This window comes from Gekko japonicus, unplaced genomic scaffold (genome assembly GCF_001447785.1).
Source record: "Gekko japonicus isolate JY-2015 unplaced genomic scaffold, Gekko_japonicus_V1.1 scaffold44, whole genome shotgun sequence".
NCBI classification, from domain to species: domain Eukaryota; kingdom Metazoa; phylum Chordata; class Lepidosauria; order Squamata; family Gekkonidae; genus Gekko; species Gekko japonicus.
In genome coordinates this window covers 1,756,672-1,768,803 of record NW_015174845.1, presented here as the reverse complement: position 1 = coordinate 1,768,803, position 12,132 = coordinate 1,756,672, and the positions used below count along the sequence as shown (strand labels likewise).

Sequence of the window (12,132 nt, the reverse complement as noted above, 5' to 3'; positions counted from 1 at the left end):
AAAGGTTCCCTTGCTCAAAAGCCAGTCGAATCCGACTCTAGGGTTGCGGTGCTCATCTCCATTTCAAAGCCGAAGAGCCAGCGCTGTCTGAAAACGTTTCCGTAGTCATGTGGCCGGCATAACTAAACACCAAGGTGCACGGAATGCTGTTACCTTCCCACTGAAGTGGTACCTATTTATCTACTTGCAATTTCTTGTTTGGGGATTCTGGATAAGGTTGCCAGGTCCAGGCTGGGAAACTCCTGGAGATTTGCGGGTGGAACCTGGGGAGGACAGAGACCTCAGTGGGGTACAATGTCATAGAGTCCACCCTCTAAAGCATCCATTTTCTCCATGGGAACTGATCTCTGCAGTCTGGAGATGAGCTGTAAAACCAAGGAATCCCCAGGCCCCACCTGGAGGCTGGCATCTCTAGTTGCTGGTCGTCTGGAATACATCTTCTAGGTCAGAAAAAAGGTCATGATGCTACAAGCCCATGTGCATCACTCCTGGTGAACTCAGTGGTTTCTAAACAAATGTGTAGGACTGGGCTAAAAACTGAAGAAAGTTCCACATTAAGTCAGTATCAAAAAAGGATGACGATAACACACAGATCTAGATCATTATGTTCATCTGATGTATGGAGTTGAAGGAGAAGACTATTTCTGGATATATTTAGCAGGCATTATTCTGGGAGTTTTTTCTGCTTGGGAATCCAATTACCGCAAGAGCAACATTCACACAAATAGCCGTCCAGAAACACAATGGCATCACAAGTAATGTTACATTTGCTACACTGAACAGAATCTAGCTCTATCATTATTTTTCTTTACTTGTCCATACTTACTTGGCAGTTTGTCCCTTGAACTCAGAGCAGCATGCCCCCTGAGCATGCTCAGTACTGGGCTGACAGGGCACAATCCACTCACCGGTTCACCATTTTTCAAGGCCAATTGATTTGGAAAGTAGAGTTAAGCACGTACCCACTGAAATCAGTGGGACTTAGAAGGAGCAATCCTAAACAAGTCTGCTCAGAAGTAAGTCTACTTTATTCAGTAGTGCTTACTCCCAGAAAAACGTCCTTAGGATTGCAGGCTAAGACTTTGGATGTACTGTGCCCTAAGTAGAACAGCATTTCTATATGACCTGATTCCAAAGAAGATTCCTAAGCTCTTATAATGCACATACATTCTTGCTGCCCTCCATACGACAGTCAGGCAGATCTGTGTTATGTAGAATTACACCCGACATTGACTTCAGTGGTCGCAGAAGGATGCAACTCTGTTTAGGATTGCACAGCTAGCCAGTTTTTATCAGAGGCAAGAACTTGAGCCAGACACCTCATACATCAGGGTTCTCATTCACTAGGCTGCTATGCCCCACAGCCAAGTGATTTGTATTATTAATTATTATTATTAGTGTTATTACTATTGATGAAGAACAGTGCAATCTTTAACACAGTTACACCCTTCTAAATCAACCCTCTTCAGTGAATTTAAAAGGATGTAAATCTGTTTAGGGCTGCACTGTAATTTGCCAAACGACTGAATGCTTTACTGTGAACACAAAACAGGGATCTGGTGGCACTTGAAAAACGTATTCCAGCATCAGCTTTCCTGAGTCAGGGCTCACTCATTCTCATGCAAGTAAACTCAAACAATGTACTCATCCTTGCCTTTAACCGGAAACAGAGCACATCAGGCTAATTTGTACAGGTGAGTGTGCCCTAAGGGAGGGGCGAGTGAAGAACCATGCCAAGTCGACCGGTCCCTTATGAAGATCTCTTCCTCTTGCATAGGGGGAAGAAGATGCAATATTTTTTTTTAAAAAGGCTTTGCAGCAGTAATAAATGCCATGCTTAAAAATAATATGGAGGTTGTGAGAAGGTCGGCAAAGTTTTTACAACAGATATTCCCTTGAGGATTGCAAGATAAATTTGCATTCTCACAGGTACGATTCAGAATATGAATATGAATGAAAGAAAGGGCTCTTCTAAATGAAGCCTGTAAAATCCACTCTAGTGCAAACCGAGGATGTGAGTGTGATTAATGTGCAGCTCGCCTTATGCACACTGACGCTTAAGGAAGTCCCAGTGACTGCAAGCGGACTTGCTGCTTCCAAAGGAGTGTGCATCCTGTTGTACTCATAGTGCTCTGTGTGTGTGTGTGTGTGAGAGAGAGAGAGAGAGAGAGAGAGAATATATACATATATCAAGCAGTGTCTGTCTCTCTGTGCTCTGCTGTGAATGCACAAGCCAGGCATACCCACATGCGTCCCCGTTCACTCTCAAATGGAAGGGAATCGAACCAGAGAGAGTTCTGTTCTTTTGTAAAATCTTGACAAACTTCCCAAAGTCCCTGCAAAGAAGAGCCAAGAATAAAAGGAACATCGCCGACACACACACACACACACAAACACACACACCCTCCGTGCCCCAACGAGGAGGGGAGTCCCCAATCAGTCCCCGGAGTTGGCTGACCCCGCCACGCACCAGCAAAGGCGACTCTGCCCAAGGGCACCGCACCGCACCAAGCCGCCCTCGGGGCGGGCGTCTGCTCCGCGGCAGCCCGGCGCTTACCTTGGGCAAGGGGGAGAGCGATCAGCGGCCAGAGGCAGCAGCAGCAGCCGAGGAAGGCCGCCCGGAAATCCATCCCCCGCGACGCCTGGGGAAGGGGCTCCCACCCCCGGCTTCACATCCCTGGCGCCGAGAAGGCAGGCTGTCTGTCCCGTTCGGCAGGCAAAGGACGCCCAGCCCCGCGCTCGAACCGGGGGTGGTCAGATCTTCCAGGCAGGAAAGAGCAGGAGGGCTTGGGGGGAGGGGGGTGCCGGTGCACCTCTTCCTTCCGCAGCAAACCGGGAGGAGGGGCGGCTCTCTTTCCTGCAGACGAGGGAGAACAGTCTCCTCAATGCCCTCCTAGCCTTGGACGAACCCCGCAGGGGTTAACAGAGGGGGAAAGGAGGGCATCCGCACGACCAGCCCGCGCCTGCACGTGAGCACAGAGAAGGGACTCCCCGGCTACGGGCTCGGAAGGAAGGCAACTGCGGAGGAGAGGGAGAGAGCGAGCGAGCGGGAAAGGGCTAGAGCTAAAATAGGGAAGGGGGGGGTGTCCCTAGGCTGCTTAACTGGGTCTCGCCACCTGTTGCTTCCAGGCTCCCAAGCGCATCCCCCGAAGAGACAACGCAGCCTCGGGACAGAAAGAGTTAATCGTTGTCTCTCTTTCGGGCTGGGCGCTGCTGCCCGAACCATATAGTCTTTTCTCGGCGGCACGCGCGTTGTTTGGCCCCGGCCAGGAGGGGGCAGCATCGAGCGGCGTCGACACAGTCCGCGGCGAGCCTGACGGCGCCTGTTGCTCTGGTCTCCAGCGGTGTCCAGGCATCAGATAGAGACGGTATCGCGTCCCTACAGCGCCTGCGCAATTTGTCAGCCCCTCAGGCCGGGCGACCTCCCCAGCCGAGTCGCTGGCGAGTCCCGAGCCGTACAGCGCTTTATGGTTGCCAACCTACAGGTGGGGCCTGGAGACCCTCTGGAAATATAAATTATTTCCAACCAGGGAGCTCAATCCCCCTGGAAGAAATGGAAATTTTGGTAGGTGGACTCTCTGGCATCGCATTCCCACTGAGGCCTCTCCCCTCCCTAGGCTACACTCCCAAATCTCTAGGCATTTCCCAGCTTGGAGTTGGCAACCCTGCGTTTTGAGGTCTTCTGCCCAGAGCTTCCTTTCCCATCCATGTGTGTGGAGCTCACAGGAACATAAAAGGAGGGCCAGCTAGTCCATTTCCAACAGGCTTCTTTGGGAAATTTATGAGCAGATGAGGGCATAGCCTCCTCCCCTTCACCCGTCCTTAGCACCTGCTTTTCAAAGGTAGACTGCTTCTGGATCTGAAGGTTCCAATTTTTGTTGTTGTTCAGTTGCACAGTCAAGTTTGACTCTTCACAGCACCATGGACCACATCATGCCAGGCCCTCCTGTCTTCCGCCGTCCTCTGAAGTTGGCTCAATTTCATGTTTGGTGCATCGATGACACTGTCTAACCATCTCATCCTTTGCCGTCCCCGTCTTCTTTGACCTTCAATCTTTCCCAGCATCAGGGTCTTCTCCAGTGAGTGCTCCTTTCTCATTCGATGGCCAAAGTATTTGAGCTTCAGCTTCAGTATCTGGCCTGGTGATGGCTTCTATAGTCAAGAAAGCTAACACTTAGGCAGAAAAACTCTCAAAATGGAGACCAGTTTCTTGACACAGAGTTAGAAGGGATCCTAGAGGTCACCTACTCCAACCCCCTTGTGCTCAGTGCAGGAATTAGTCAACTACAGCACCCACACTCTGCTTAAAGGAGTGCATGCCTTTTAAAAATGTTTTTAAATGATTGAAAAAAGCATTTACGGGAGAAATTCTTGTGACCCCAAAAGCCCCACCTACGGGCCTGCCTTTCTCACTGAGACTCAAGACGGATTACACGGCATAAGACAATGTGATCAAGAGGCTGAGGCATCTGAGCAGAAATGCAATAAGGTTAGGATTGCAGATTTTGTTATCATGGAGTTGACAGGCAGTCCTGCCATGAATTTTTCTCATCATCTTTCCAAGCTAGAAGTCCTTCACTGTGATACAGCAGGCTGGCCTGGCCTAGGCCCATTGGCTTTTGAATGATTCTGGATTGTTTTACTATGTACATCAGTTCAAGAGAGCTCAGAAGCTGTCTAAATAAATAACTGGCTCCTCAGCGCCAGTTAATCCAACGTGGTCTCTCAAAACAGAGATGTGTATATATGTGTGTGTGTGTGTATGCCCCTTTAAAACATTGGGGGGGATGCCAAGTGTGCTGTAGTGGTTAACAGTGTCAGACTAGTATGTGGGAGACCCAGGTTCAAATCCCCACTGTACCATGAAATTCACTGGCTGATCTTGGGCCAGTCACGCTCTCTCAGCCTCCCCTACTTCACAGGGTCGTTGTGAGGACCGACTGGAAGAGAGGAGAATGATGTCAGCCGCTTTAAGTCCCCATTGGAGAGAAAGATGGGATATACATGAATTAAATAAATAAAACACATTTATAAGCCAGCAATTAAAGTGTATCTTCTGTAATGATCACCCTAATCTGGATAGGCCAGGCTAGCCTTACACGGCATAAGACAATGTGATCAACAGGCTGAGGCATCCGAGCAGAAATGCAATAAGGTCAGGACTGCAGATTTTGTTATCATGGAGTTGACAGGCAGTCCTGCCATGAATTTTTCTCATCATCTTTCCAAGCTAGAAGACCTTCCCTGTGATACAGCACCAGCTCCAGTCCCACCCACCTCACAGGGTGTCTGTTGTGGGGAGGGGAGGGGAAAGGAGATTGTGAGCCGCTCTGAGACTCCAAGTGAAGGGCGGGGTATAAATCCAATCTCCTCTTCTTCAAAGTGGCTTATAGCACCCCCCTCTTCCTGTTTCATCCTCACAAAATCCACCATGAGAACTAAGGGTTGGGGGGGTCACAGCTGACTTACAGCGACCCTGCTGGGTGTTCAAGACAAGAGACATTCGTAGTTGGTTTCCCAGGGCCTGGGCCTGCGTCCTTGGATGTCTCCCATCCCAATACTAGCCAAAGCCAACCCGGCTTAGCTTCCAAGATCTGACAAAATCAGGCTAGCCTGGGCCATCTGGGTTAGGGCGAGAGCTAGGTTAGGCTGGGATAAAATGCTTTGCCCATGGTCACCCAGGAATCTTCCACGGCAGAGTGGGGACCTGAACCTGAGCCTCTCGGATCCTAGCCTGACACTGTCACCGCTGGCAGAGTGGGGACCTGAACCTGAGCCTCTCACTGTCACTGCTACACCACGCAGGCTGTCTCACACCACACTGACTCTCAGGGCAGAGCTGGGATTCAAAATCAAGTCTCCCACACCCTGGTACGACTCTCTAACCACTCCACCACACTGCTTCCTCGTATTACCCTGGCAAGATGAGAAGGAGCAGCGCTCCCGTGGCGGCACCCACACCGCTAGAGAGGAAGAGGGGGGGAAGAGTGCAGAGCCAAGAAATACCACTTCTGATCTCAGCTTCTCGGCTGCGCAGTCTATTTCCCCGTGGGAATGTCTCAACTCATTGCCGTCCAGCTTCTCTGGCTCCGATGCTGCCGTCCCCTATTTTCGCTGAAGCCAAGAATATTGCATCTGTAATCAGTTCATATTCGGAGCATTTGGACGGCCCTGGCGGCAGCTGCCGCTGCCGCACTCTCAAACTAATTAAATGTTCATCTGCATACGGTTTGCAAATGTTGGACACATGCTCCGTGACCGCGGCCGTCCCCTCCTCTGCCTCCTATCCCTCTGCGCGAAATAATCCCCGGATCTGCAGAGCAAAACAGTCACTTTCTCTGACAGAAATGCCCCAGCTGGCATCGGTCCCCAGCAGAAGATTTATGACACCCAATCCTATTTCCACCACCACCCCCAGACTGGCTTCTTATTAAACGCCTCTGCTCTCCCCTGCGCAGAAAGGTAAAGGAGTATCAGGTGCTCCGATCTCTCTCTGTTTCGCATTAGTCTTTAACTCAGACGTATCTACAAACTGAGCTGCGGCCAAGTGCAGAATCCGAGCCTTTTTAACAAGGTGCTGAGCTCAGATAAACAGCTTCTGGGCTCAGATTTTGCAGCTTGGGGGGGAAATGTAAACTTATTTAGTCGATATTTCAATCAAGCAGGGAACGAACGGCTGATATCACTCTGGCGGCAGCAATGGGGGGGTGCTCTAAGGCCTAAAGAGCACAAATAGGACATATTTTGGATCTTTCGGGAGACGTCAAGGTTGCCACTGGACAGCCGGCATGATATCGTGGCTGGATTAGATTCCAGGAGACCCAGGTTCAAATCCTCACTGTGCCTCAGAGCCAGTTTGGTGTAGTAGTTAGGAGCGTGGACTCTTATCTGGGAGAACCGGGTTTGATTCCCCATTCCGCCACATGCAGCTGCTGGTGTGGCCTTGGGTCAGTCACAAGTTCTTTCAGAGCTGTTCCCTCATGAGCAGTTTCTGTCAGCCCCACCTACCTCACAGGTTGTCTGTTCTGGGGAGGGAAAGGGAAAGGGGATCGTAAGCCGCTCTGAGACTCCTTCGGGTAGTCCTCTTCTTCTTCCTCTACCTGAAGGAAGAAGAAGAGGACTACCCGAAGGAGTCTCAGAGCGGCTTACAATCCCCTTTCCCTTCAGGTAGTCCTCTTCTTCTTCCTTGAAATTTGCTGGGTGATCCTGGGGCCAGTCACACTCTCAGCCTAACCTCCCTCACAAGATTGTTGTTAGGATAAAGCGGAGGAGGACAGAGTAAGGTATGTTATCCTGAGCTCCTCGGGGGAAGGGCAAGATAATAATGTACTAACTCCGCTTTGTTTTTTTGTTTTTGAATGCCGTCAAGTCACAGCTGACTTATGGCAACCCAAGGGGGTGTTCAAACAAGGCAAGAGATGTTCAGAGGTGGTTGGCCCTTGCCTGTCTCTGTGTAGTGACCCCGGACCTCCTTGGCGGCCTCCCATCCAAGTACTAACCTGGGGTGACCCTGCTTAACTTCTGAGATTTGACAAGATCAAGCTTGCCTGGGCTATCTAGGTCCATAGCCCCATGTTCTAAATCCACAGTATCAAACACATATCACAGAACCCCACTTGCTGTTTCACAGAACCCCATAGAATCACTTTTTTTGTGATTTGGGGTCAGACTTGAACACAACTTTCCCAGATCCAGAACCCACCCTGGCTGGTACCTACTGACATCGGAACCACGGGGCAAGAGGGCAAGGAGACAGAACTGTGATCTCAGTGGTGTCAGCACCTGGATGTGGGCAGCAGACCTGTGGATGAGGAACACCTCAGGAGATGGGCAAGTCAATCCTCCACTTTGTTTTCCTGCTGTTCCCCTCAGCACTCGGCATGGCATTCTTGCTCTCCACACATGCACATTAGCTGCAAATCCTTACAAAAATCAGCCCTCAAAACTGGTTCTATAGAGGTTTGTGACCCACCTGAGGGTCCAGACCCATGGGTAGAAGACCACTGAACTAGTCTGTAGGGGCCAAACCTGAATTTCTCACAGAGTGGCATGCCTTTATCTCTTACAAAAAGGAAACTGTGCAAAAATTGCTGCAGTTTATATTACAAAAGTCTATATTTCCATGTAATGCCGAAAGTCCATTTGTTTTTTCCAGACAAACAACAAAGAAGTCTTCGCAAGGTAATAATGACAAAATTCTCCGGATTAACAATTTCCATTTCGTTGAGCCTTCATCAAAGATCAACAACACCTTTCATAAAAATACAACAATCATTAATTTTGAGAATGGAAGGATTGCTCTTTGAAAAATAAGGAATGACATCTTTGTATGTATAAATTGTTTATGGAACACTATAGGTGCATTGCCTTTGCATGTAAATTTGGTGGAATTAATGATTGTTGTATTTTTATGAAAGGTGTTGTTCATCTTTGATGAAGGCTCTACAAAATGGAAATTGTTAATCCGGAGAGTTTTGTCATCATTACCTTGTGAAGACTTCTTTGATTGTATGTCTGAAAAAAACCAATGCAGAAGGTACCCATAAAATCCAATGATCAAAGGAAGCGAAAGCGGCATGGAGTGTGGAGGCTACCTGTAAATCTACCTATATGTTATCTCAAACAGCGAGGCAAGCACAGACACAGGCCAAGGTCATCCCACTTAGGGAGGCTTCTTAAGAAGAGTTACAGCACCACTACAATAGAACCATTTCTCACACTCTTGCCCCTCCCCTCTGGAATTTCCCTCTCCCCTGCAGGCTTCAATCCCCCAGGAAACAAGGCAAAGGAGAACTCGAGTTTGACAGGAGTGGGGAATCAAACCTGGTTCTCCCAGGTTAGAGTCTGCACCCTTAACCACTACACCAAACTGGCTCTCTGGACTTTATAACGTATGGATTTTTGTGGAATGCACTTGTGATTTGTAATTTGGTTTTCTCAGCTGATGTTATTTACGCAGTAAATGTATGGTGAGTTAGTTTCATAGTAATCTCATCATGGTATATTTCGTACTATTTTGTCAAAAACCTGTCAATTTGTGTTTAGCATATCCTGATTTCTTCATACTTTTGCTGTGCAGATAAGCTGAAAATAACTTGTGGCGCTATGGGCAGTCAGCACAAGCTGTGGTCTCTAATATGCAACATGTTGGTCTTTTAGGGTTGGCATTGGCACTACCTGTGTTAGGCCTTGTTACCTTGCTTAGCCTTGCTACCTGTGACCTTGGGTCTATCACTGTTCCCCAGCCTAACCTCCCTCACTGGGTTGGTGTGGAGAAAAACCCTGCATGTTGACCTGAGCTTCTTGGAAAATACAATCGATGGAAGATACCATCTGGGAAATCTCCCCTTTCATTTCAGCCATATGCCAGTTTGGTGTAGTGGTTAGAAGCGCAGACTCTAATCTGGAAGAACCGGGTTTGATTCCGCACTCCTTCGCATGCAGCTACTGGTGTGATCTTGGGTTAGCGACAAGTTCTTTCAGAGCAGTTTCTGTCAAGAGCTCTCTCAGCCCCACCTACCTCACAGGGTGTCTGTTGTGGGAAGGGGAAGGGGAAGGAGATTGTAAGGCGCTCTGAGACTCCTTTGGGTAGTAAGGTAAAGGTAAAGGTTCCCTTGCTCGAAAGCCAGTCGAATCCGACTCTAGGGTTGCGGTGCTCATCTCCGTTTCAAAGCCAAAGAGCCAGCACTGTCCGAAGACATTTCCGTGGTCATGTGGCCAGCATGACTAAATACCAAGGCGCATGGAACGCTGTTACCTTCCCACCGAAGTGGTACCTATTTATCTACTTGCAGTTTCTTGCTTTCGAACTGCTAGGTTGGCAGGAGCTGGAACTAGAGATGGGAGCTCACTCCATCATGCGGCACCCGGGTCTCGCACTGCTGAACTACTGACCTTCCACAGCCTGTAGTTCAGCGTCTTAACCACTTGAGCCACCGCAGCATAAAAGGGCAGTAGTAAAGGGCGGGGTATAAATCCAATCTCTTCCTCCTCCTCCTCCTCCTCCTCCTCTAGGTGGGTTTATAGTTGAGTTGCCAGCTGTGGGTTGGAGATTTTGGAGGCAGAGTTTGGGGAGGGCATGGTTTGAGGGAAAGGAAGGAGCTCAGCAGAGTATAATACCACAGAGTCCACCCTCCAAAACTGCCATTCTCTCCAGGGGAACTGGTCTCTGTTGTTTGGAAACCAGTTGTAATTCCATGAGATCTCCAGGCCCCACCTGGAGGCTAATAGCCCTACCTTGTGGATGCCATGCTTTCTTGCTTACCATAATTTTTCAGTAATGCCGTCCTGCCTTGCAAGGCTGTTGTAAGTATCACCGAGAGGATATATGTGAGATTTGTAAAAAAAACAACACTTCAGTCACATCAAAGCACATTCTCTCACCAAGATTGCACACAAACACCCCCAGTGACAATGGAACAGGATGAGGTCGGGCTGACCCAATTGTTTGGTTACTATGACAATGGCCATGAAGGGAGTAAGTGCTGGTTGGAGCAGCCTCGGCTGTTGTGCGCCGGGCATAGCTTGGAACAAAGCCGCTACCGGAACACTGACATTGTAATGAGAGCTAAGCAGTCACTTCCCACGGCAATGTAGGTGTCTGACACGATTCACGTATCTGCTGTGAAAGCGACATAAATTTATTTGAGCGATTGATATGTTCTCAGATGGAAGTATAAATTTAGTCTTATGTCAACCAAAACACTGCAGGCAAAGTATGTAGAGAGTGCAAAAAAGAGGGGGGGGGGAGGTTTAGAAACAAAGAGCATTCTCTGCTCATTAGAAGTAAATAGTCATCACCCAGTAGCGAGAGACAGATGATGTTTTGGAATGACTTTGGACTTGAGCAACCTTTGAGTATCATTCTGTGTATGACTCAATCAGCGAGAATAATCAGTGGGTGCTCCAGATCTGCATCTTACCCGCAGTTTTCTACCTTTTTAGCTAGCCTTTTCATTTAAGAAGGTCAGCCTCGCAGACATGGTTCTCTTGCCCCCATTTTCTCATCACAACAACCCTGTGAAGTAGGTTAAGCTGGGAAAGGGTGACTGGCCAAAGGTCTGTCTGCCTACTCACCTACCTACATATTTTTGCCAGCCCTTCCTCCAAGAAGCTCCAGGTGGCGTCCATAGTTCTCCCCTCCCCTGTTTTATCCTCACAACAACCCTGCAAGGTAGGTTAGTCAGAGGGTGTGAGTGGCCCTGGTCACCCAGAATGCAACTGGGACCCCGGCCTTCCTAGTTATGGTCTAGCACCAGGCCATCGATTAGAAGCCATTGGGAGGGAGGACAATGTAGGCCAAATCAGTGCTTCAGGGGGCCCTACCCTCACCTCGGCCTTTCAGGCCAGCACCCATAGGGGATAGGATCATCTCCTGAAAACATAAATAAATATAAATACATCTGCGAATGATCTGTTTCTATCGAAACATGAATTCTGGGCGAAGAGTACACATCCCAGGGTAATGTTTCTCCTCATGAAGCCATCTGCTCTCTTTTAAACCTCAATAATTACATGATCCTTCATTAAGTGGAATGGATGCCAAGCGACCTTGAGTCTTCTAAAATAGAAGCAATATAACACATTGCCTTGCTGTCTTTGAAACATGCCAGAGAGGAGGGGGAATAAATTATACAGCTTTGTTTGTCTTGTTTATTTTGCATTAAGTGTGAAAGACTGTTGCATTCTGTACACGCGTAGATGTGTGTATTAAAAAGTTATTAAATGAAATCTAAGTTCAGATCAATCAGTACTAAATGAAACAAGCGTCATTGGGAGAGGAAGCCAATTGGGCAGTTTCTGATTATGGAACCTCTTTGAACAAAAGTCCGTTCCTTCAGACGCCAATCTCTTGGAAATTGGCATTTCTGTTGAGAAACCTAACGGGTTTTGAAAAGTTACTTAAATTAAATCTTGCTACTAGCAAAGGACTGTTCTCAATTCTATGTAAACTCTTGCTTGAATCGGGTGGACATCATCTACCCTCTTACGTCCATTTATGTAATAAAGATCTAGGACTTAATCTATCTAGTATTCATTGGTCTAAAATTTGGCACTCAATTCCCTTTAGATCAAAATCGATAAATACACAGACTCAGACTTTCGAATTGATTTCTAGATGGTACCTTACTC

At 48.2% G+C, this 12,132-nt stretch overlaps 1 protein-coding gene across 1 annotated transcript in view; it reads right to left on the bottom strand.

Moving 5' to 3' along the window:
- Positions 1-2,705, bottom strand: part of DLK1 (delta-like 1 homolog (Drosophila)) — a 20,564-nt gene extending 17,859 nt beyond the window's left edge. Inside the window, exon 1 of the mRNA XM_015424445.1 lies at positions 2,558-2,705. Within this exon, the coding sequence (XP_015279931.1) occupies positions 2,558-2,630 (73 nt within the window). The 5' untranslated portion in view covers positions 2,631-2,705. The remainder of the gene's footprint in view (positions 1-2,557) is intronic.
- Between the last annotated feature and the right edge of the window lie 9,427 nt (positions 2,706-12,132).